The sequence below is a fragment of the Lissotriton vulgaris genome, chromosome 1_1 (genome assembly GCF_964263255.1).
Source record: "Lissotriton vulgaris chromosome 1_1, aLisVul1.2, whole genome shotgun sequence".
NCBI classification, from domain to species: Eukaryota; Metazoa; Chordata; class Amphibia; order Caudata; family Salamandridae; genus Lissotriton; species Lissotriton vulgaris.
Genome location: NC_141685.1, coordinates 149,550,469 through 149,576,007, shown reverse-complemented (window position 1 = coordinate 149,576,007; position 25,539 = coordinate 149,550,469). Strand labels below are relative to the sequence as shown.

The window sequence follows — 25,539 nt, the reverse complement described above, 5'->3', positions numbered from 1 at the left end:
CTGATGATGAAATTGTCTAGAGTACCAGTAATCAACCCTCTGTTGGCCATTGTGTTACTCCATGTCCCCCGGGCAGCCATATTAGTGATGTACAGGACCCCCCCCCCGTTAGGCTATGCGCGCTGCTGACTTTCGGGACACCAAGTCCCACACGCTGTGGTTAGCCCACTGCTCTGCCTCTGCCGCTGCTTCCAGGGGCCGTTTGCCCGCCTGCTGAGCCCCAAATCTGTGAGGGCGGTTGTTAATCTCTTTGTTGATCTGTTGTCTGCAAACTCGTAGCCAGTCAGCAGCAGCAGCGTCGAAGTTACCAACAATGTCTCAAGTGGTTTCCGTCAGAGCACTTTATAGCACTTTATAGCCAATGCTCTTACACGTCTTCTTCCACACAAATAGAAATAAATGCACTCGCTATTGTGCTATTATGCTCCAGTGCTCACCGTGTGTTTAACTACAGCTTTCCAAGCCTAATTGCAAGCTCTCCTCTCCTCCGGCTCCACACACAAACCATCCTACTCCAGACGACCTCAGGTGAGCTGTAACGCGTTTAGCAACCGCCGCACCATGCCGCACTCCGCTCCGCTCTACTCGCCCATGGACACATTCCTTTTCTTTAATACCGGCAAAAAGTGCATATATATTTTTTTATCAATCTGACTGCCCTTTAGTTTAGTTTAGTCCCGGAGGCAGGGGCAGATTCATGTAATTTATACACAACTGAATTGTCACTTATGCAGTCTTTCCCCTCACCTCACCTGTGCAACTCTGGAGTTTTGAGCCACTTCTGCTCCCTCCTCTTGTCCGCGGTAGCCCCTCGGCGGCACCGAGGCAGAAGACCCGAGTCCTGCAGCACAACTGGGAGACGGCCTCCAGGTGCGCCGCACACTAGCCTGGAGCAACGCCCAGAGACCGCGCCGAGTCCGCACTCACTCCGCGGCCGAAGGAATCAGTGGCTCAAACACCGTCACCTGCAGCCCGCGTCCAGCACAAGAAACCTCCAGGTAAGCTCTGTTTTCTCCGATTCGGACTCCGCCGAAGAAACACTTGCAGGTTCGAAGAAGTAACGCTTATTTTAATATTCTGTGTTTGAAAATACCACTTTTAGAAAGTAGGTATTTGCTTGCCTAACCATTTGAGCCTTCCTCTGCTGTGTTGTGTATTCCTTGTCTGGGTTTATGAGTGGTAGGCTGGGGAATTCCAGGAGACAGGCAGGGGCAGCCCGGTGGTGAATATAGAGATCTGCATCTAGATGGGTGGGAGGAGTTGCACCTGGGACCTGAATAGGGCTGGGCCTTCCCTCTACAATGCTGGCTCCACCTCTTGTGGCTTGTCTGATGTCTCTGGCCTGCACTGTGAAAGGAGAGGAAGAATCATGTCAACAGAGTGCTCCAGAGCTGTATCTTCCCTCCCCTGTGCTGGCTCCACCTCCTGTGGGGCATCTGATGTCTCTGCCCTGCACAGTGAAAGGAAGAAGAGAGTTATGTAAACAAATTGCTCAGGAACTGGTTTGGACTAGGCAGAGGCCTCTCTGCCTTCAGAGAACAAAGGATTCTGGGGTATAAATATTGGGACCCTGATCCCAAGAAATTAGATCTTTTCTGGAACAAGAAATCTTTCTGCCTAGGAGAAGAACCAAGGAAGCTGCAGGAGTTGGATTGCCCCTCTGCCAGTGTGCTGTTTGCTGGGTTGGCCTGTAGTGGTTGCTTCATTGCAGAGGGAAAGGAGAAGGAACTTTGTAAGGACTTTCATCTACAGAATATTCTCCAAGGGCTTGAACTGTGCTTGCCTCCTGCTGAAGTCTCAGGAACAAAAGGCTTCACCTCCAGCTCCCTCCTGAATTTCCTTGCTGGGAATTCTGACTCCAGTCACTGGAAGCTGGAAGCGCGATGCATCAAGATGAACCGTGTCGCCGCCGCAGCTGAAATTATCGCAACGCGGGAGAAGCAAAACTTTGTCGTATCTCCCTGGAAGCGTGTGTTCATCGAAGCTGCCTGCTGTCGCATCACCAGAGAAATGTGACACCATCGAGAGAGTCGTCATTGCATCACCGGAGAAGAGTGTCGCAGGGCCTGTCGTGGCTCCATAGTACAGAGTCTTCGCAAGGCTGCCAGGGCGTCATCGCATCATCATCCCATCGCCGCATCAAGGGCGCCATCTTCTCGCATCGCAACCGGATCATCGCATCAAGGCGCCATCTTGCGCACCGCAACGGGCCCGCAAGCTGAGTATCTACTCATCACCTTTGCTCTGGTAAGGCTCACGACGAGTCCCCTACTCTGCGCAAGCATTGAGGCAGGACACAACCGTTCCCCCGGATCACGGAACCAACGCAACTCCCCTTTTACGAGCCTTTTGTTTACTTTGTGTATCGCATCCAGGTACTTTGTTGAGAACTTTGTTGCATTTACCAACAACTTGAACTAAGCAACTTGCATCATCTTTTAAGTCATCTTAAGTGTAGTATTGTGGATTTTTGTCATTTGTGGTCTTGTGTTTACAACCTGTGTTGTGTCCATCTGTAGTGTTTTCACTGTATTACTGTGTATATTCACAAATACTTAACACACTGCCTCTGAGATAAGCCTGTCTGCTCGTGCCAAGCTACCAAGGGGATGAGCAGAGGTTATTAAGGAGTGTAACCCCCTTATCCTGACTTAGAAGTAAGGGTCCCTATTTGGACAAAGGTGAATACCATTGCCAACTAGAGACCCCCAGAGTACTTGTAGTTCTCACAGTACACTAGCTGCACATCAGAATCGGCTTGTTCCTATGCAATCCCTCTGTGGCTTCCTTGGTCTTGCGACCTGAATGTCTAGGCCACACACTTTCAGACCACAACCACCTCAAAACGATGATTCAGTGGAGCAGAAGACATGCACCAGTACCTACTAGGAGGCTGTATGCTCCGGCCCTGCAGGACAGAGTCTTCTGTGATACTGTAAGTACAAATATAGCCTCTTTAAGGAGAACAAAGGGACTGCTTCTACGACAGTGATAGAGTGGGATAACTTTAAGGGTGTCACATAAGGCCTGTGCATCAAGATGTAGCATGGTGTAAAACATGCCTTGTCAGCCAAGAACCTCTCCCATGAACAAACAATATGAACAGCGGAAATATATGTGGGGTAGCTGCATGAAACGAGAACATAATCACCCCTCTCCGAAAGGAGTAAAGAGAGGCAATGGTCAGACTAGGAACACTATACTATCAAATAGTAGCAAGGCTCCTATGGTTGTTGACCCCAAAGACCCCAAGAAACGGCAGTAGATCCCCGGTGGGAGAGATATTGAATGTGCAAGCAGATATAAACCAGGCTTTTCTGTAGTATCACACATCTGTCTACCAGGCCGAGGAGGGAGTGCAAGCTCCTCGATTAGATGAGTATTTGAATAGACTGTCGATTCCCAGACTTAAGCCCCTTCGGGGACATGCAACAGATGAAACCCTGACCACTGAGGAAATTGGCTTCATGATTGACTATATCATGTGCAACAAAACTCCTGGGATGGACAGGTTCTCTGTAGACTTTTACTTCACCTACAGAGCAACCCTCACTCCAAAGCTTTTCCAAATGTACCAACAGGCCCGGCAGGAGGGCACATTGCCGGGATCCCTATGGGAGGCTATGAGATTGGTCCTGCCTAAGCCCAACAGGGACCCCTGGAGATACGGTCCTACTGGCCACGGTACACCGACCACAAGATTCGCAGGAAGGTCTTTGCAAACAGGTTGCTCCCCTGCCTCTTTACATTGGCACCAAGACCAGATCAATTTTGTACCTGGGAGGAAAATGTATCTAAACCTATGACGCCTCTTGCGGCTGATGGAAGAGAATCTTTATGAATTGCCTCCATACAGAGCCTTCTCACTAGATATAGAGAAGGCCTTCGACACCCTGGGGTAGTTTTACTTAGCGAAAGTGCTGATGTGCATGAAACAAGGAGCAGAAATACTGCATTGGATAAATCTCCTCATCACCAACCCGCTGGCCCGTGTTTTTTTTTAAGCATGCAGCAAAGATACCCGCTGTCAATTACTTTTGCCCTAGCCGTGGACCTGTTTGCTGGCCTGTTTTGTTCGCAGGGCCCAGCAATCAGTATACAGAGTGAGCCAAATTGAGAGGCCTTATCACTGTATGCTGATGATGCATTTGTGTACTTCAGGAATGTGTATGCGTATCCATCGCAGGTGATGAAGGTGATGAAGGTTCTAGATTACTTTGGTAGGACTTCCGGACTGAGGCTAAATTGGAACAAATCCAGCTTATATCCCAAGCGCAAACTCACAACTTAGAACAGGAAGTGCTGCCCTAATTAGCACTGGGGTGGCACCATGACCTCTTCAGGTATTTAGCGGTGAACTTACTACACCGAAGAAGATGTTATAGAGGGCAACTTAGGTGATGTTCAATGTTTGCAGCTCCCTGTCGTTTTGGGGTTCGTTGCCACTATCAACCCATGGGTAGAGTGGAAGCTGCAAAAATGCTATTAATACATTTATACTGCTTCTCGACCCCTCTAGTTTACCTGCCCTGGCGCTTCTTCAGGAAATTGGACTCTGTTTCTGTTCTTATGGACTTAATCTGGGGAGCGGGCCACAAGAGAGTTGTGCTTTGCAAACTATACACTACCTTGCAACGGGATAGAGGAAAGGACATTTAAAAGACTAATAAAGAACTACAAACTACTGTGTGACTTGGAAGCCTATTATTTCTCAATACAGCCCTTGTTTGTGATCTTGTTACAGTTCTCACATTATCATCCGCACTAGAAGAAATGGGAGCCTGGGGTGTCTGATCACAGAAACTCATTTACATACAAAAGGGGTGAAAGCCTGTTCACAAAGCACAACACAACTTGTTTATGTAATAGTTTATACATTGCACAAGGAGTGTGATTCAGGTAACAGTGTGGGTGTGACGGGAACGAGCAGTCTTAGTTGCTGAGACATGAATGTCTGACGGGTGCATCTTTAGCTCTTTCAACTGATTGAGAGAGGGTGGCAGTCTCAAATTCTTGGGGCACAGATACCAACAGCTTCCCTCATAATATTTGCTTTTTGCATCTACAGGTGGTGCAGATGCCACCTAAGAGAGTAACCTTTCCAGCTAGGTAGTATGCTTCCTGGAGTGAGCCTGCTTTGCTTTTCCCAAACTTTGGTCAGCAAAGGTAAATATGTCTTCTACTAAAGTGTTCTTAGCTCGCTTTTGGTAACGTGGCTTGAGCAGTATGGCCTAAGGCGCGCTCAAAGGAAAAGCAAAACAGTGGAAGTCACAAATTTCAATACAGTTTATTAAAAATAGACAAGGAACTTTAAGATTCAAACCAAGTTTAGATAAAAAAGAATATTTAACAATTATTCAGAAGCAAAATCTAAAGGAGTGCTGTGATTTAAGGATTATTAGTTAGCAACTGTCAAAACCAAACAAAAAAGTAAATGAATTTTTAAAAAAAGCTGATCCACTGAGTCGATCAGGAAGTCACATACAAAATTGTAGCTGACTTCACTAGCTATGCTTGAGGGGTCAAAGGTAAGTTTAGTCCCTGGTGATGATCAACACTTGAATTTGATGCAAGGCTTTTGGCTGAATCTGTCTCACAAGGTGACGAGCTGCACAGAAGTGGCTTGAAGGGCAACATTCCCAGTTGAACCTGAATTCACAGCAATCAAAATCAATGAAACTTCAGGCAGTAACAACAGCTGCAAAGTCTTCGGAGCTTCCAAGTTATGGAGATGGTTCAAGGTTGATGATACAAAGCTTGGAGCGCGGTGTGAGACAAGCAGCGTACTGGAGTTCACGCTGGCGGTTCAAACATGAAACTTGTAACCGTCAAGGTGTATCGCAGCAGGTTCAAAGGTTGTTCAGCGATTCAAACCCATATCTCACTTATCCAAGTGGAAAGGTAGAATACCAATAAAGGCAGATCAAGGTGCAGGAATCTCAGGGTTTGGGCTCTAAGTGCTTACATTGTAGCCGTACAGCGAGGGTAAAAACTGTTCATCGTATAAAAATGTACACAAAGGATAAGACCTCAGAACCAATTAACAGCAAAGTACATTTCTGTGCTAATGTTGTGGTAAAACCAACAAAATCAGGTAAAAGGAAGAGGAGAAGGGAAAAACAAAAGCAAATCATGATAACATGGCTAACAACACAGAGAAATTACCTAATCCTACTACGGTAATGATAAATCACTGCTACACAAGGCCCTCAGGAGGCCCAATGATGTATCAAATCCAGGAAAATTATTTCAAGATAATTGTTGCCGCTCCCCAGCTAAACAGACACATCGGACGAGTGCTCTGGTGTTCGCGCAGGATCATCCAATTCACTCTAATAACAGCCCAAGTGCCCGTGTCCACTTTAGAGTTACCACAAAAATGACACACCCAGGTGGAGTTGGACACCTCGAAGGCTATTCACAAAGGTACCTTACACCTGTGAGTAATCTGTACATGCAAGGATGCTCGTAGAGTAACTTTGCTACTTGTATCTATTCACTATTACGATAACGTTACTCAAAAGTGTGGACTTGCACGTCTGCACACCCTTAAATAGATGTGGAGCAAAATGTACAAATGTAACTTACTGAATCATAAATGGAGCATTAGAAAGTGCAGCATAACCGACCACTGGTAATGCCTTCTAAAACTGCATATACATTCAAAAGAATGTTACAAAATTACCTATATTTTAAAAATAATTTTTGCATGATAAAATATGTTGACCTTTTAATTCATATTTTTTTAACTATTAAATACATAATTTCAATTAATTCTATCCATAACTTTTTGTAAGGCAGTTCCACCTCTGAACAGAGTTGTGAAAGGAAATTTTGTAACTATGAGTACATAAAAAAAAGAATGATTTTACTGTAGGTGGGATTATTCATACAAACCTTTGAAAAAAGATGTTTAAAATGAATTACATTTCAAGTAAATAGTGTTGCATCATTTGTATTTGTTATAAAGTAAATTTACATTCATATTTAACATACAAATATTTTATTTTTTCAAGTTTGATAAACTTGTAAAATGTTCCCTACATTTTTTACATTCATTCAACCCAAGTTGAATATATATAAAATTGTATTTTTTCTAAAGTCTAAATTAAAAATAAGTAACATTTTTATTATGTATTTATAATTATTCATTGTGAGGTAGAGACATAATTGTAACAAGTCTAATTATACCTTACTAAAAATGATTGTTATATCAGTGTTTAAATTAAATAACACATTTTTATTAAAATAATCAAAAGTTTACTTTTGAGATATTTTTTGCCATTGAATTTTTAATTTTTTCTTTTTAAGTAGTTGCAGTTCCAGTGGATGGCTATGTGTGATATTGGACTTACTCTGGCTCTGAGCAGGAGTACATTTACGACTCTTTAGGTACATTATGGCTGTAGTGACTTTATAAGTGTGGTTCGTAAATAGAAATGGGCCTACTCCCCAGTGAGTGCCTGTCCTTCCCTAAACCCCTCCCTACACTCTTCTTTACTCCTGCCTTAACCCTCCCCTTTATTCATAAGTATTTCACATTTTACAGCTACTTCCCTCTATCACTCCCACATTTACTACTAAAACTATACTAACTTGTGCGGAAACTCTGCAGTCGAGGCAGACAACTCCACAAAGAAAAAGACAGGCGAGACAGAACGACTGCACATAGTTTGTGAATCGCATTTTGTTGTACTTTAGTCGTCCTATAGTAGTTTTTGAATAGGCCTGATTATCTGTGAGACTTTTTTGGATGTATCTGATGTGATTGTAAAGCTTGTGAAACTGTCCTCAGCAGATGAGAAGCAGGTTCCATTTGTAGCAAAAAGAACATTGAAAAAGGCCGCTAAAGTGGATCTTTGTAATATGAGGCTGTGTCCTATTGGAACAGAAGTCATTAGAACAATTTAGGGTGGGGCAAGAATGGTTTGCATATGGTTGGCCTTGTCTTTAGTGGCACGGAGACTAGAGAATAATGTGGTGAGATGTTGCCGAGATTAACGACCAGTCCTTCCATCACTGTTAGTTTTTCTCAATGATCAGCCCTCCGTGGCACAGAACAGATGTTGGTTCCATAGAGACCTAAGACAAAGGGACTCCTGCTGCAGACCCCTGGTGAGGGTCATTATGGCTGCAAACAGTTTGATGTTGCAAGCATTCCTGATCCTAGCAGCGTGGCCTCAAAGTTCAGGATCGAATGGCCTTTGTGGGTCAGAGCTCTGCATATAAACACTCAGGGAGGAAAACACACTGAATGGAATGATGCCCAAAATAGTGGCTTAGGAATGATTTTAATTCAAGCATTTCCATTCCTCGCTGTGTGCTTTTCTCAGTAGACAGTTTGTAGAACAATCAATAGAGTGGAGTCTTTGTAGCTGCTTCATGTAAATGTTTTTTGATGCTGAAAGCTCCTCCTCAGTATTTACAGTGAGCACCTTTTATTCTACCACATTGTCTCTCTTATGTAGAAAGGTTACATTTACAACTGAAGTTTTTGTCACATTGAGAGCACGGATCATTTTCTTTCTCATTGTGGGTTCTCTCTTGTTGAATGAAACTGAATCTCCAGCAGACGCTTCCCAGGCATTTAGACCAAAGACAAGGTTTTTACAGGTAAGTTCTCCCAAATTGAGTGAGACCAGATTCCAACTGAAACTTTTCCAGTATTCAGAGATCTAATAAGGTCTTTCCCCAGTATGAGTTCTTTCATGTCTAGTGAGATTCCTTTTCAGTCGGAAGCTTTTCTGGCATTCAGAGCACTGATACAGGTTATGCCCATTGTGGGTACTTTCATGTGCAGTAAGGCTGGATTTCTGACTGAACCATTTCCAGCATTCAGAGCACTGATAAGGTTTTTGTCCAGTGTGAGTTCTTTCATGTAAAGTGAGAGTGGATTTGCAACTGAAGCTTTTACAGCATTCAGAGCACTGATAAGGTTTTTGTCCGGTGTGAGTTCTTTCATGAAAAGTGAGAGCGGATTTGCTACTGAAGCTTTTACAGCATTCAGAGCACTGATACGGTTTGAGGCCAGTATGGATTCTCTGATGTAAAGTTAAAGCGGATTTGTGACAGAAACTTTTTTGGCATTCAGAGCACTGATACGGTTTATGCCCAGTGTGGGTTCTCTCATGTAAAGTGAGATTGAATTTGCTACTGAAGCTTTTAAAGCATTCAGAGCACTGATATGGTTTGAGCCCAGTATGGATTCTCTGATGTATAGTAAAAGTGGATTTCTGAGAGAAACTTTTTGGGCATTCAGAGCACTGATACGGTTTATGCCCAGTGTGTGTTCTTTCATGTACAGTAAGGATGGATTCCTGACTGAAGCTTTTCCAGCATTCAGAGCACTGATAAGGTTTGTCCCCCGTGTGAGTTCTCTCATGTCTAGTGCGAGTCTTTTTCAGTCTGAAGCTTTTGTGGCATTCAGAACATTGATACGGTTTGATGCCAGTATGGATACTCTGATGTTTAGTTAAATTGGATTTGTGATAGAAACTTATTTGGCATTCAGAACACTGATACAGTTTATACCCAGTGTGGGTTCTTTCATGTTCAGTAAGGCTGGATTTACGAGTAAAGCTTTTCAAGCATTCAGAGCACTGATAAGGTTTTTGGCCAGTGTGAGTTTCCTGATGTTGAATCAGACTGGCACTAAAACTGAAGCTTTTTTGGCACACGGAGCGCTGATACTGTTTACGCCCGGTGTGGATTCTTTCATGTATCGTAAGGTTGGATTTGTGACTGAAGCCTTTCTGGCATTCGGGACACTGATAGGATTTTCGTCCAGCACTAGTTTTCTCATGTTTAGTGAGGTGGGATTGATGACTAAAGCTGTTCTCACATTCATTGCTCTTATTCAAGTTGTTTGTTTCTCCAAATTCGGTCTGTTCCTGAATACATGCCATCTTCAGACTAAATCTGATTCCAGAGTCTGTTTTTGTTTGTGTTACACTCAGCATTAAGTTCTAAACTACACTGCAGAAGTTCTTCTTCACATTTGTATTTAACTAATTATAGTTTTTACCTGAGATCATTTTCCTCCTACCTTTGAAGGCACCTATCTAACTTGTCTTATTAACTTTCACTGAGGAGCCCCTTGTATTGATTAAGAGGCCTCTCAGGGATTCATTTTCTCCAAGTTATGCCCGGGTGAATTTGCTCAAGTTTAATTAGTCTTATTTAGTGATTCTAGTTTATCACCTTTGATTTAGGAGTTTTAAAAAAAACTGATAAGGTCTTTGGGCTTTTGTGCTTGCCTGTTAGGTATGTTTGTTCATACAAGTAATAACAGCTGATTAGGGCATGCCAGGGTGGTTTATGAATTATTAATAGCGTAACACCGGCCCCTTTTATACTTGCTGTGCCAGTATATGCTTTTTTGCTCAGTGGCTAAGACATGTACATGATCCACTTTGGAAGTTACAGGACCCTTTGAAACCACTCGGATAAACCCAAGAGACAGAGTTGGTGGTGGAAAATCTTCCTATATTGGAAATGATAATCCAGCATCTTTGCTGTAACGACATCTGAGAAAGAGTATTTAGAATGACTTTCTTTTAAATGATCTTTTTCTTCCTCTTGTCTCCAGGAGACAGAGACAAAAGCTTGCACTTGTAAACCGAGGATATTAGTCTTTTTGACCGTTCTGTCACATCACAACACGTCTACGGATGCTGATCTGTTGGAGAGGGTTTGGGTCTCCAAAGCATTTCTCATGAACCATCAAACAGAATTTAAATCACTGACTTTTCTCAAGTGCACTGCGTGGGGATCAATTGTGGCCAATGTTCTCCTTAATCTCAGTTACGGACATTTGGTAAACATTTATGGCCATTTTACTTCAGGGATTTGACTACTTTCACATTCACCAGATTCTTCTGCTCCAACATCCTCACTATTTCTGGCACGTAGAATGTGTTCTTCTCAAGAGCTTGAGAATGTTTTAACTTTCCTTGAAATAATCCTTTTTGCTGTGTTTCACAACATTTAAACCTTCTTTTTTCTGTTCATGCTTCAGTCACCTGTAGAAATGGAGTCAGATATTGTAATTGAACACAAAGAAAACATTTATGACTGTATACTTTGCACAAAGAAAGTATTGACAAAATCAAGATAGGAAATCAGTTGAGTAGCATTTCTGCTAGTGGTGAAACAGCTCTGGACACTGTGTGGATCGGGAGCTTCGGATCACTGGAGCTCATGGATGTGAGAGCAAACGTACAAGTTGCACATATATTGTGACACCGATTCTCAGCCAACACTATCAATTTACAATTTTTGTGGCAAAGACTGGCATCACAAGATATTTGTAATTCTTTTAATGAATTATCAGATGTTATTTACTCCAATGCCCACCTAGACTGTTAATCTATTCCCTTTTCCAGTGATCTAGGAAGGGACATTTTGTTGAACGAAAGAATTGGCCTTGTTGCACTCAGTGCTTTAAATGCCACTGTAGACTGACGCTGTGTCCAGTTGGCTCAGTGGAATTCACCCTTTCAAATTGTGCAGATGATAAGGACTTACTTTGTGGCCCAGAACTCATCACACTCCTCTGACAGGACCCGGGCACTGCAACACCTGAACAAGAGAAAAAAACAGCACAACAGTAAAGGAAACCAAAAAGGGTCAAGAAAAGAAAAACACAAAACAGAGGAAAGAGAAAAAAGGCTATCTTCCACTCTCACTACAGGGGTCCAGCATAGGAAACTCTGAAGCAGATGCATGTGAACCCATAAGTTACTTCTAAACCCAATGCCCCCAAGGTCAGCACCAGGCGCAGCTCCACCGGCCGCACCAACCTAAAGCAAGCCCTGTTTGCATGTGTGTCCACGCACATGTACTGTGTCTTTTGCTTGTAGTAGATAAGACACAAAAGGATAGTTTAGGAGGACGCAATGAGATGGAAGTCAGATCCAGAGATGAAAGATGCTGAAAGAACGGACAGAGGGAGGATAGTATCATGTGGTCTGGAAGAGGAGACAAATGTGCCAATAGTTAAGGAGCTGCTGGGCAAAAAGGACCTAAAAAGGAACTGGACTTGCACTACACCCCCCAACATGTTCCAAGAGTGGAATGTGGCTCCATCAGGTGATTATCAGAAGTTTGATAACAACAAGAATAGTGCACAGAGGGAGTCAAATATTGTAGTCGAAGAGACAGAAAAACAGATCAAGAAAGGGAATAGAGAAAGAAGAAACAGGGGAAAAGGAAACTTAGAGTTATAGGAATACTTACCAGACAATTATTTTATTTTTTGTTCCTCCAAGGGTGGCAGCCACGCTGCACTGCCTGGTCATCCCAGCATACCTAGAAAGGAAGTAAAGAAATGGTTTTACGTCAGATGACTATCAAACTTCATCACATTTTACAAATAACCGTCCTGAACTTACAAAACAAAAGAATCTCTTGTTCTCTGGAGGCCATTGTGAAGCAACTCTGGTTATGAATACATATTTTTTTTTGGTTCAAGAACCATGATCCTTTGCTGGAAAAGGTCCTTGTGAATATAGAGTGCACCCACAGTCTCAGAGAACAAACCCTAACAACCTAGTCCACGTCTTCATAACCCCCATCTTTCCATTTACAGACCATGAAACTTGCAAATCAAAACAATCTGGTTTGCAAAGGTATGTTAATGTCCTTGTACATAATTCTACCCACCGTTCATAAATCAGTCTAAGCAGACTCAGATTTATACAAACCATGCTCTCGGAGCAACAGCAATTTAAGTTCAAGCTGATGCAGAGTTTGAATGCTAAGCAATGGAAGCAACAAGGCATCCATGTGTTGGCGCTTTTTATCAATAACTTATCTGAAGGGATGATGCGGAGGGTCAGTATAAATAAACCCTTCACGAGACAAAGCTTGGAACATTGAAATGTTTAGACCTCCATTGAAGACAACGGAGCAGCAGCAGCCTATACAACCTGATATAGACCCGCTGCTCTCAACATTACAATGTCCTAATACACAGCCTCTGCCTCTCTGAAATATAGGGATTAGACAGGAGAAGGCAGAAGATACAGCCTGCAGCAGGGCACACAGGAGCCCTCCCTTCCTTCCCCCGTATCTCGCAGTGTCACTGGTGTCTCGGAAGGTGGGGGTGTTCTGCTCATCTCCTACATCTCCCGGCTCACCTGAATGATGAAAAGCAGTTTAGCCGAGCCCAGAGAGAACCGGGGGCTGACTTCAGCCTCCGTTCACAGCTATTGCTGTGAATGTTCAACTATTAACCGCCGTGGTCCTGCATGCGGGTGTTAACTGTTCAACATTACCACTTACAGCAGTTCGGAGTACCGGAGGTGTTTCAACCCCCTCGGTCTATGGGACACCGTTGTTTTTATTAATTAACACATTCTGCCCTCATAGGGCAAACAGTTTAATGACCTTATAGTCAGCCATAGCAGGCAATACTGCCCATTAAAGGACTGCTCCCTTGGTAAAAGCCCTTGCCTTTGAAGCTGCAACAAGCTACAAAGCTATATTAAACGTTTCAAATAATTACTGAAGGCATAAACATGGTTACTCAGTCAGAGAAATAATTATCATAATATTTGCAGGCGGATCACATAAAAGTAACATCTAAAGTATATCAAAAGCCAGAATCAGAAATAACTCTCGATGTAAAGTCAATAGACAGACCACCACAACAAATGTGCGCTAAGAAATAAGAAAAAGTTTTTCTATAATATCAAATAGCAAACTGACATAGAATCTGCTTTTTAAAAATCAAGAAAAAGTTCTTAAGTCCAATATCAGTAAGAGGACTGACATGTAGTCTGCCTTTAGGAAAAGGATAAAATAAAACAATTCCAGCAAATATCCCAAAACAGTCATTTTATACGTTTTTAGACAGAGAGAACACATTATTGACATGGTTCATGATGAGGTAAAAATGACTATTCAGAAAAGGGGGTGGTGATGAACAAGGTGTCTGAATTAAGCAGACCACTCTTACCCAGTCCAAAGATCAGGGCTTGATCCATCACCGTTTTTCAGCTCACTGCACCATCCCAGCTCAGAACTTGGCTATATGCAAATTAGTCTGACCCTGGCCCAGTGCATCATGGGAACAGGGCAGACCAAACTACCAAGCCAATTCTTATACTGGGAAGGAAACAAGCTACCGGGGACCAGTTTCTGGCATTTCAGCCGTCTTCGGCCCGGCTTGCTTGAATCCTGATGGTGCAATGAGCTAGGGACTCACATCTGAGTATACCGTTCCACGCTTATGGTGGACAAAAAGTATTCAGAAAAGGGGGTGGTGATGAACAAGGTGTCTGAATTAAGCAGACCACTCTTACCCAGTCCAAAGATCAGGGCTTGATCAATCACTGTTTTTCAGCTCACTGCACCATCCCAGCTCAGAACTTGGCTATATGCAAATTAGTCTGACCCTGGCCCAGTGCATCATGGGAACAGGGCAGACCAAACTACCAAGCCAATTCTTATACTGGGAAGGAAACAAGCTACCGGGGACCGGTTTCTGGCATTTCAGCCGTCTTCGGCCCGGCTTGCTTGAATCCTGATGGTGCAATGAGCTAGGGACTCACATCTGAGTATACCCTTCCACGCTTATGGTGGACAAAAATTATTCAGAAAAGGGGGGGGGGTGATGAACAAGGTGTCTGAATTAAGCAGACCACTCTTACCCAGTCCAAAGATCAGGGCTTGATCCATCACCGTTTTTCAGCTCACTGCACCATCCCAGCTCAGAACTTGGCTATATGCAAATTAGTCTGACCCTGGCCCAGTGCATCATGGGAACAGGGCAGACCAAACTACCAAGCCAATTCTCATACTGGGAAGGAAACAAGCTACCGGGCCCGGTTTCTGGCATTTCAGCCGTCTTCGGCCCGGCTTACTTGAATCCTGATGGTGCAATGAGCTAGGGACTCACATCTGAGTATACCCTTCCACGCTTATGGTGGACAAAAATTATTCAGAAAAGGGGGGGGTGATGAACAAGGTGTCTGAATTAAGCAGACCACTCTTACCCAGTCCAAAGATCAGGGCTTGATCCATCACCATTTTTCAGCTCACTGCACCATCCCAGCTCAGAACTCAGGATTCAAGCAAGTCGGGCCGAAGACAGCTGAAATGCCAGAAACCGGTCCCCGGTAGCTTGTCTCCTTTCTGGTGAAGAATTGGCTTGGTAGTTTAGTCTACCCTGTTCCCATGATGCACTGGGTCAGGGACAGACTGATTTGCATATAGCCAGGTTCTGAGCTGGGATGGTGCAGTGAGATAAATAACGGTGATGGATCAAGCCCTGATCTTTGGACTGGGTAAGAGTGGTCTGCTTATTTCAGACACTCTGTTCATCACCACCCCCTTTTCTGAATCGCTTTTGGCCACTATAGGTGTGGCAGGGTATACTCAGACATGAGTCCCTTTCTCACTGCACCATCAGGATTCAAGCAAGCCGGGCCGAAGACGGCTGAAATGCCAGAAACCGGTCCCCGGTAGCTTGTCTCCTTTCTGGTGAAGAATTGGCTTGGTAGTTTAGTCTGCCCTGTTCCCATGATGCACTGGGCCAGGGACTGACTGATTTGCATATAGCCAGGTTCTGAGCTGGGATGGTGCAGTGAGATAAATAACGGTGATGGATCAAGCCCTGATCTTTGGACTGGGTAAGAGTGGTCTGCTTATTTCAGACACTCTGTTCATCACCACCCCCTTTTCTGAATCGTTTTTGGCCACTATAGGTGTGGCAGGGTTTACTCAGACATGAGTCCCTTTCTCACTGCACCATCAGGATTCAAGCAAGCCGGGCCGAAGACGGCTGAAATGCCAGAAACCGGTCCCCGGTAGCTTGTCTCCTTTCTGGTGAAGAATTGGCTTGGTAGTTTAGTCTGCCCTGTTCCCATGATGCACTGGGCCAGGGACAGACTGATTTGCATATAGCCAGGTTCTGAGCTGGGATGGTGCAGTGAGATAAATAACGGTGATGGATCAAGCCCTGATCTTTGGACTGGGTAAGAGTGGTCTGCTTATTTCAGACACTCTGTTCATCACCACCCCCTTTTCTGAATCGTTTTTGGCCACTATAGGTGTGGCAGGGTATACTCAGACATGAGTCCCTTTCTCACTGCACCATCAGGATTCAAGCAAGCCGGGCCGAAGACGGCTGAAATGCCAGAAACCGGTCCCCGGTAGCTTGTCTCCTTTCTGGTGAACAATTGGCTTGGTAGTTTAGTCTGCCCTGTTCCCATGATGCACTGGGCCAGGGACAGACTGATTTGCATATAGCCAGGTTCTGAGCTGGGATGGTGCAGTGAGATAAATAACGGTGATGGATCAAGCCCTGATCTTTGGACTGGGTAAGAGTGGTCTGCTTATTTCAGACACTCTGTTCATCACCACCACCTTTCTTTTCTGAATCGTTTTTGGCCACTATAGGTGTGGCAGGGTATACTCAGACATGAGTCCCTTTCTCACTGCACCATCAGGATTCAAGCAAGCCGGGCCGAAGACGGCTGAAATGCCAGAAACCGGTCCCCGGTAGCTTGTCTCCTTTCTGGTGAAGAATTGGCTTGGTAGTTTAGTCTGCCCTGTTCCCATGATGCACTGGGCCAGGGACAGACTGATTTGCATATAGCCAGGTTCTGAGCTGGGATGGTGCAGTGAGATAAATAACGGTGATGGATCAAGCCCTGATCTTTGGACTGGGTAAGAGTGGTCTGCTTATTTCAGACACTCTGTTCATCACCACCCCCTTTTCTGAATCGTTTTTGGCCACTATAGGTGTGGCAGGGTATACTCAGACATGAGTCCCTTTCTCACTGCACCATCAGGATTCAAGCAAGCCGGGCCGAAGATGGCTGAAATGCCAGAAACCGGTCCCCGGTAGCTTGTCTCCTTTCTGGTGAAGAATTGGCTTGGAAGTTTAGTCTGCCCTGTTCCCATGATGCACTGGGCCAGGGACAGACTGATTTGCATATAGCCAGGTTCTGAGCTGGGATGGTGCAGTGAGATAAATAACGGTGATGGATCAAGCCCTGATCTTTGGACTGGGTAAGAGTGGTCTGCTTATTTCAGACACTCTGTTCATCACCACCCCCTTTTCTGAATCGTTTTTGGCCACTATAGGTGTGGCAGGGTATACTCAGACATGAGTCCCTTTCTCACTGCACCATCAGGATTCAAGCAAGCCGGGCCGAAGACGGCTGAAATGCCAGAAACCGGTCCCCGGTAGCTTGTCTCCTTTCTGGTGATGAATTTGCTTGGTAGTTTAGTCTGCCCTGTTCCCATGATGCACTGGGCCAGGGACAGACTGATTTGCATATAGCCAGGTTCTGAGCTGGGATGGTGCAGTGAGATAAATAACGGTGATGGATCAAGCCCTGATCTTTGGACTGGGTAAGAGTGGTCTGCTTATTTCAGACACTCTGTTCATCACCACCCCCTTTTCTGAATCGTTTTTGGCCACTATAGGTGTGGCAGGGTATACTCAGACATGAGTCCCTTTCTCACTGCACCATCAGGATTCAAGCAAGCCGGGCCGAAGACGGCTGAAATGCCAGAAACCGGTCCCCGGTAGCTTGTCTCCTTTCTGGTGAAGAATTGGCTTGGTAGTTTAGTCTGCCCTGTTCCCATGATGCACTGGGCCAGGGACAGACTGATTTGCATATAGCCAGGTTCTGAGCTGGGACGGTGCAGTGAGATAAATAACAGTGATGGACCAAGCCCTGATCTTTGGACTGGGTAAGAGTGGTCTGCTTATTTCAGACACTCTGTTCATCACCACCCCCTTTTCTGAATCGTTTTTGGCCACTATAGGTGTGGCAGGGTATACTCAGACATGAGTCCCTTTCTCACTGCACCATCAGGATTCAAGCAAGCCGGGCCGAAGACGGCTGAAATGCCAGAAACCGGTCCCTGGTAGCTTGTCTCCTTTCTGGTGAAGAATTGGCTTGGTAGTTTAGTCTGCCCTGTTCCCATGATGCACTGGGCCAGGGACAGACTGATTTGCATATAGCCAGGTTCTGAGCTGGGACGGTGCAGTGAGATAAATAACGGTGATGGATCAAGCCCTGATCTTTGGACTGGGTAAGAGTGGTCTGCTTATTTCAGACACTCTGTTCATCACCACCCCCTTTTCTGAATCGTTTTTGGCCACTATAGGTGTGGCAGGGTATACTCAGACATGAGTCCCTTTCTCACTGCACCATCAGGATTCAAGCAAGCCGGGCCGAAGACGGCTGAAATGCCAGAAACCGGTCCCCGGTAGCTTGTCTCCTTTCTGGTGAAGAATTGGCTTGGTAGTTTAGTCTGCCCTGTTCCCATGATGCACTGGGCCAGGGACAGACTGATTTGCATATAGCCAGGTTCTGAGCTGGGATGGTGCAGTGAGATAAATAACGGTGATGGATCAAGCCCTGATCTTTGGACTGGGTAAGAGTGGTCTGCTTATTTCAGACACTCTGTTCATCACCACCACCTTTCTTTTCTGAATCGTTTTTGGCCACTATAGGTGTGGCAGGGTATACTCAGACATGAGTCCCTTTCTCACTGCACCATCAGGATTCAAGCAAGCCGGGCCGAAGACGGCTGAAATGCCAGAAACCGGTCCCCGGTAGCTTGTCTCCTTTCTGGTGAAGAATTGGCTTGGTAGTTTAGTCTGCCCTGTTCCCATGATGCACTGGGCCAGGGACAGACTGATTTGCATATAGCCAGGTTCTAAACTGGGATGGTGCAGTGAGATAAATAACGGTGATGGATCAAGCCCTGATCTTTGGACTGGGTAAGAGTGGTCTGCTTATTTCAGACACTCTGTTCATCACCACCCCCTTTTCTGAATCGTTTTTGGCCACTATAGGTGTGGCAGGGTATACTCAGACATGAGTCCCTTTCTCACTGCGCCATCAGGATTCAAGCAAGCCGGGCCGAAGACGGCTGAAATGCCAGAAACCGGTCCCCGGTAGCTTGTCTCCTTTCTGGTGAAGAATTGGCTTGGTAGTTTAGTCTGCCCTGTTCCCATGATGCACTGGGCCAGGGACAGACTGATTTGCATATAGCCAGGTTCTGAGCTGGGATGGTGCAGTGAGATAAATAACGGTGATGGATCAAGCCCTGATCTTTGGACTGGGTAAGAGTGGTCTGCTTATTTCAGACACTCTGTTCATCACCACCCCCTTTTCTGAATCGTTTTTGGCCACTATAGGTGTGGCAGGGTATACTCAGACATGAGTCCCTTTCTCACTGCACCATCAGGATTCAAGCAAGCCGGGCCGAAGACGGCTGAAATGCCAGAAACCGGTCCCCGGTAGCTTGTCTCCTTTCTTGTGAACAATTGGCTTGGTAGTTTAGTCTGCCCTGTTCCCATGATGCACTGGGCCAGGGACAGACTGATTTGCATATAGCCAGGTTCTGAGCTGGGATGGTGCAGTGAGATAAATAACGGTGATGGATCAAGCCCTGATCTTTGGACTGGGTAAGAGTGGTCTGCTTATTTCAGACACTCTGTTCATCACCACCACCTTTCTTTTCTGAATCGTTTTTGGCCACTATAGGTGTGGCAGGGTATACTCAGACATGAGTCCCTTTCTCACTGCACCATCAGGATTCAAGCAAGCCGGGCCGAAGACGGCTGAAATGCCAGAAACCGGTCCCCGGTAGCTTGTCTCCTTTCTGGTGAAGAATTGGCTTGGTAGTTTAGTCTGCCCTGTTCCCATGATGCACTGGGCCAGGGACAGACTGATTTGCATATAGCCAGGTTCTGAGCTGGGATGGTGCAGTGAGATAAATAACGGTGATGGATCAAGCCCTGTTCTTTGGACTGGGTAAGAGTGGTCTGCTTATTTCAGACACTCTGTTCATCACCACCCCCTTTTCTGAATCGTTTTTGGCCACTATAGGTGTGGCAGGGTATACTCAGACATGAGTCCCTTTCTCACTGCACCATCAGGATTCAAGCAAGCCGGGCCGAAGACGGCTGAAATGCCAGAAACCGGTCCCCGGTAGCTTGTCTCCTTTCTGGTGATGAATTGGCTTGGTAGTTTAGTCTGCCCTGTTCCCATGATGCACTGGGCCAGGGACAGACTGATTTGCATATAGCCAGGTTCTGAGCTGGGATGGTGCAGTGAGATAAATAACGGTGATGGATCAAGCCCTGATCTTTGGACTGGGTAAGAGTGGTCTGCTTATTTCAGACACTCTGTTCATCACCACCCCCTTTTCTGAATCGTTTTTGGCCACTATAGGTGTGGCAGGGTATACTCAGACATGAGTCCCTTTCTCACTGCACCATCAGGATTCAAGCAAGCCGGGCCGAAGACGGCTGAAATGCCAGAAACCGGTCCCCGGTAGCTTGTCTCCTTTCTTGTGAACAATTGGCTTGGTAGTTTAGTCTGCCCTGTTCCCATGATGCACTGGGCCAGGGACAGACTGATTTGCATATAGCCAGGTTCTGAGCTGGGATGGTGCAGTGAGATAAATAACGGTGATGGATCAAGCCCTGATCTTTGGACTGGGTAAGAGTGGTCTGCTTATTTCAGACACTCTGTTCATCACCACCACCTTTCTTTTCTGAATCGTTTTTGGCCACTATAGGTGTGGCAGGGTATACTCAGACATGAGTCCCTTTCTCACTGCACCATCAGGATTCAAGCAAGCCAGGCCGAAGACGGCTGAAATGCCAGAAACCGGTCCCCGGTAGCTTGTCTCCTTTCTGGTGAAGAATTGGCTTGGTAGTTTAGTCTGCCCTGTTCCCATGATGCACTGGGCCAGGGACAGACTGATTTGCATATAGCCAGGTTCTGAGCTGGGATGGTGCAGTGAGATAAATAACGGTGATGGATCAAGCCCTGTTCTTTGGACTGGGTAAGAGTGGTCTGCTTATTTCAGACACTCTGTTCATCACCACCCCCTTTTCTGAATCGTTTTTGGCCACTATAGGTGTGGCAGGGTACACTCAGACATGAGTCCCTTTCTCACTGCACCATCAGGATTCAAGCAAGCCGGGCCGAAGACGGCTGAAATGCCAGAAACCGGTCCCCGGTAGCTTGTCTCCTTTCTGGTGAAGAATTGGCTTGGAAGTTTAGTCTGCCCTGTTCCCATGATGCACTGGGCCAGAGACAGACTGATTTGCATATAGCCAGGTTCTGAGCTGGGATGGTGCAGTGAGATAAATAACGGTGATGGATCAAGCCCTGATCTTTGGACTGGGTAAAAGTGGTCTGCTTATTTCAGACACTCTGTTCATCACCACCCCCTTTTCTGAATCGTTTTTGGCCACTATAGGTGTGGCAGGGTATACTCAGACATGAGTCCCTTTCTCACTGCACCATCAGGATTCAAGCAAGCCGGGCCGAAGACGGCTGAAATGCCAGAAACCGGTCCCCGGTAGCTTGTCTCCTTTCTGGTGAAGAATTGGCTTGGTAGTTTAGTCTGCCCTGTTCCCATGATGCACTGGGCCAGGGAAAGACTGATTTGCATATAGCCATGTTCTGAGCTGGGACGGTGCAGTGAGATAAATAACAGTGATGGATCAAGCCCTGATCTTTGGACTGGGTAAGAGTGGTCTGCTTATTTCAGACACTCTGTTCATCACCACCCCCTTTTCTGAATCGTTTTTGGCCACTATAGGTGTGGCAGGGTATACTCAGACATGAGTCCCTTTCTCACTGCACCATCAGGATTCAAGCAAGCCGGGCCGAAGACGGCTGAAATGCCAGAAACCGGTCCCTGGTAGCTTGTCTCCTTTCTGGTGAAGAATTGGCTTGGTAGTTTAGTCTGCCCTGTTCCCATGATGCACTGGGCCAGGGACAGACTGATTTGCATATAGCCAGGTTCTGAGCTGGGACGGTGCAGTGAGATAAATAACGGTGATGGATCAAGCCCTGATCTTTGGACTGGGTAAGAGTGGTCTGCTTATTTCAGACACTCTGTTCATCACCACCCCCTTTTCTGAATCGTTTTTGGCCACTATAGGTGTGGCAGGGTATACTCAGACATGAGTCCCTTTCTCACTGCACCATCAGGATTCAAGCAAGCCGGGCCGAAGACGGCTGAAATGCCAGAAACCGGTCCCCGGTAGCTTGTCTCCTTTCTGGTGAAGAATTGGCTTGGTAGTTTAGTCTGCCCTGTTCCCATGATGCACTGGGCCAGGGACAGACTGATTTGCATATAGCCAGGTTCTGAGCTGGGATGGTGCAGTGAGATAAATAACGGTGATGGATCAAGCCCTGATCTTTGGACTGGGTAAGAGTGGTCTGCTTATTTCAGACACTCTGTTCATCACCACCCCCTTTTCTGAATCGTTTTTGGCCACTATAGGTGTGGCAGGGTATACTCAGACATGAGTCCCTTTCTCACTGCACCATCAGGATTCAAGCAAGCCGGGCCGAAGACGGCTGAAATGCCAGAAACTGGTCCCCGGTAGCTTGTCTCCTTTCTGGTGAAGAATTGGCTTGGTAGTTTAGTCTGCCCTGTTCCCATGATGCACTGGGCCAGGGACAGACTGATTTGCATATAGCCAGGTTCTAAACTGGGATAGTGCAGTGAGATAAATAACGGTGATGGATCAAGCCCTGATCTTTGGACTGGGTAAGAGTGGTCTGCTTATTTCAGACACTCTGTTCATCACCACCCCCTTTTCTGAGGTAAAAATGACAGCAATCAATGAATGTTCATGAAAACATGGCACAACAAAATGAAATTTAATAAACCACACCTACAAAATGAATAGTTAATTGTGACTCTTCCCCAAAAAGCCACAAGTCATTTTACAAGGTGATTCCCTAACATAATAACTGTATCTTAATCACAGTTTAAGTTTCTGGCCATTCATGTATGACCCAATTTGTACGGGAACATTTGCTGACAGATTATAACTTATTTATTAGAAATGCCTACAACTTGGACTCCTTTCCCAAGAGGGGTGGGTCGTGAGCTCCCGTCAGTCTGACTGTGGAACGGGAGGCACATTTATTGATTAAAAGTGATGCTAGATTCCCATTTACTTCTTCTACAGAAGGGCCACTCTGGGTGACCTCTAGGACTGCACCAAGCATGCAATCCTTCTCCCGTCTCAGGCACCGTCATTGTGTCTGAATCAGTCCAGTAGAAACTCCTAGTGTAGATACAAGTCGTGGAAAATCCTTATTAATCACTAAAGGATTTTGTTGAAATCTTGAATGTGTTGAGAATTTGGCGTTCTATTCTGCATTGGGCTGTGGGACTATCTGGACTGAAGGTATGTTCCAATATATCTGCCTTTGATTCTGCATGCTCGTAACAAAGGCCAGTTGGGCTGGGACCATTGACTGAGACATCCCTTTCGGTGCCATCTGATTCATGTTCCAGTTTCCCAGGTTCCTGCAAACATCCCACAGATCATGTCTTATTCTGACTAACAAAAAAGGGGACTCAGTTGTTCCTTAGTGAAGAGTAATATGGTCAAGGAGGGAAGGAGGTTGATGAGAGGGTAGTGCTCAGTGGAGGGCTACCCTGGGCATCCCATTAGTTGGAATGAATGGCCTCACACACTCTTGCAAGTGTCATGCTTCATCATTGGCCGTTGCTCCTCGTTGGACAGGCGGTGCAATGTCCAACGGGCTCACCTCTAGGAGGGGCTCTTTGTCGGAGATCTTTTATCCAACAGCCTGTGGGTGAAGTGCAAGTGAGGGGCCAGGTAAAGGGTGAATAGTGTAGGTGGGTGCGTTAAAATATAGTATGGGGTACCGGAGATCAATTTATTCTGGTGGTTCCCATACTATAAGTAAAACCAGTGGGTAGCCTATGATCGCCAGAGGTTAGGTTCCGTATCACGACCTAGGACTACAAAGCGTTCTGTGAGGTCGACATGTTTCTCGCTTATGCAAATACGCTGCGATTCTTCAGGACCTAATATAATTGTACATCTATCACAAGGAAAGACCTAATAAAGTGTCAACCTATAAACATCATATTTACTGTTGTACTACCTGGTTATGACTGCTCTTGCCTACAGGTCAAGGAGTACAGGTGTCAACAGTACCCGGTAGGTGTGACTTCAAGGGAGAGAGCCAATAGGGGTTTAATGGTTCTCATAGCCTTGGTCCTAGATAGTACGCCTACCCATCGCTACCGGGATCCATGTCTTATTCTGCACATTATTAGTGTTTGAGGTATTTAAATTGCCACTGTTAGTAAACCCTATACCCTAAGCAGGGCCGGACTGGCCGTAACGGGCTTCCAGTTTTTCCCCAGGAAGCTATAAGAGTGGGGACCGATTGTTTAGTGCCGGGAAACATATTGGTCACTAGGGGCTGGTTTTGCTGTGGTGCTGCTATATCGCCCCCCCAGCAACAAAAGAGGCAGGGAGCTGGTCCGTCAAAATTGTCAGGCCTGGTTTGGGTTCCCAGTACAGCCCTGACCAAGAGGAACAACATTTCCTCCTTCCACATACTGAACATCATTACTCTGCACACCAACGCCGTGCATATCCAAATTCATACCAGCAACAGACCCAGAATCAAAACAAGAATACAATCCGTGAGAACCACTTTCGTCACCCGTCTGGAAAAATCTTGTCTGAGCGCTTATTATTTTTATTTTGATCTTCTTCTGCTTAGTAATACAATTGTCACTACAGTACTTTGGTTACAACAAAGTCTCATCCAGAACGTTGGTCTGCAGCGCCTCACATTTTGCTGAATATGTGCACTAACCTCTGGATGCAATGCTAAATAATGCGTCCGATTTCACCCGGTCTTCGACTTTGCAATATTGTCTGCAAATCTGCATTAATCTCTTGTAATACATAATAAAATATTTTGAGGCGCTTCACTCTGTGGCTCTTCAATTGGCCAGTTTACAAGCAACTTACACTTATTCCACAAATCTCTTGGGACAACAATGAACAAACTTAAACTCAGCTCTCTACCACCCTGCCTGGACGAACAGGTCTCATCTCCACTGCATCCGTCCTGGACAGGCCCCACCTTCTATGAACCACCCAAACACAGGGCAGGCCTCACCTCATCTGCAACCCTGGACAGGCCTCTCCCCCTCTGCACCCCTAGACAGGCCTCACATCCTCTGCACCCCTGGACAGGCCTCACCTCCTCTGACCCCTGGACAGGCCTCACCTCCTCTGCACCCCTGGACATGCCTAACCTCCTCTGCACTCCTTGACAGGCCTCACATCCTCTGCACCCCTGGACGAGCCTCTCCTCCTCTGCACTACTAGACAGGCCAAACCTCCTCTGCACCCCTGGACATGCCTCACCTCCTCTGCCCACCTGGACAGGCCTCACCTCCTCTGTACCCATGGACAGGCCTCACCTCATCTGCACTGCTAGACAGGCCACACCTCCTGTGCACCCCTGGACAGGCCTCACCTCCTCTGACACTTGGGCAGGCCTCACCTTCTATGCACCCCTGGACAGGCCTCACCTCCTCTGCACCGCAGGCCTCACCTCCTCTGCTCCCCTGGACAGGCCTCTCCGCCTCTGCACCCCTGGACAGGCCTCTCCTCTTCTGCACGGCTAGAAAGGCATCACCTCCTCTGCAACCCTGGACAGGCCTCTCCGCCTTTGCACCCCTGGACAC

General features: G+C 46.0%; 2 protein-coding genes across 2 annotated transcripts in view; one reads left to right on the top strand and one right to left on the bottom strand.

Moving 5' to 3' along the window:
• Positions 1 to 12,311, bottom strand: part of LOC147737883 (uncharacterized) — a 74,196-nt gene extending 61,885 nt beyond the window's left edge. The window contains exons 1-3 of the mRNA XM_086948192.1: positions 12,238 to 12,311; positions 11,527 to 11,580; positions 8,741 to 11,021 (exon numbers count right to left, since the gene is read on the bottom strand). Of these exons, the coding sequence (XP_086804318.1) occupies positions 8,741 to 9,959 (1,219 nt within the window). The 5' untranslated portion in view covers positions 9,960 to 11,021; positions 11,527 to 11,580; positions 12,238 to 12,311. The remainder of the gene's footprint in view (positions 1 to 8,740; positions 11,022 to 11,526; positions 11,581 to 12,237) is intronic.
• Positions 1 to 25,539, top strand: part of LOC147737882 (uncharacterized) — a 540,045-nt gene that overhangs the window by 276,010 nt on the left and 238,496 nt on the right. The gene's annotated exons all lie outside the window — the stretch shown is intronic.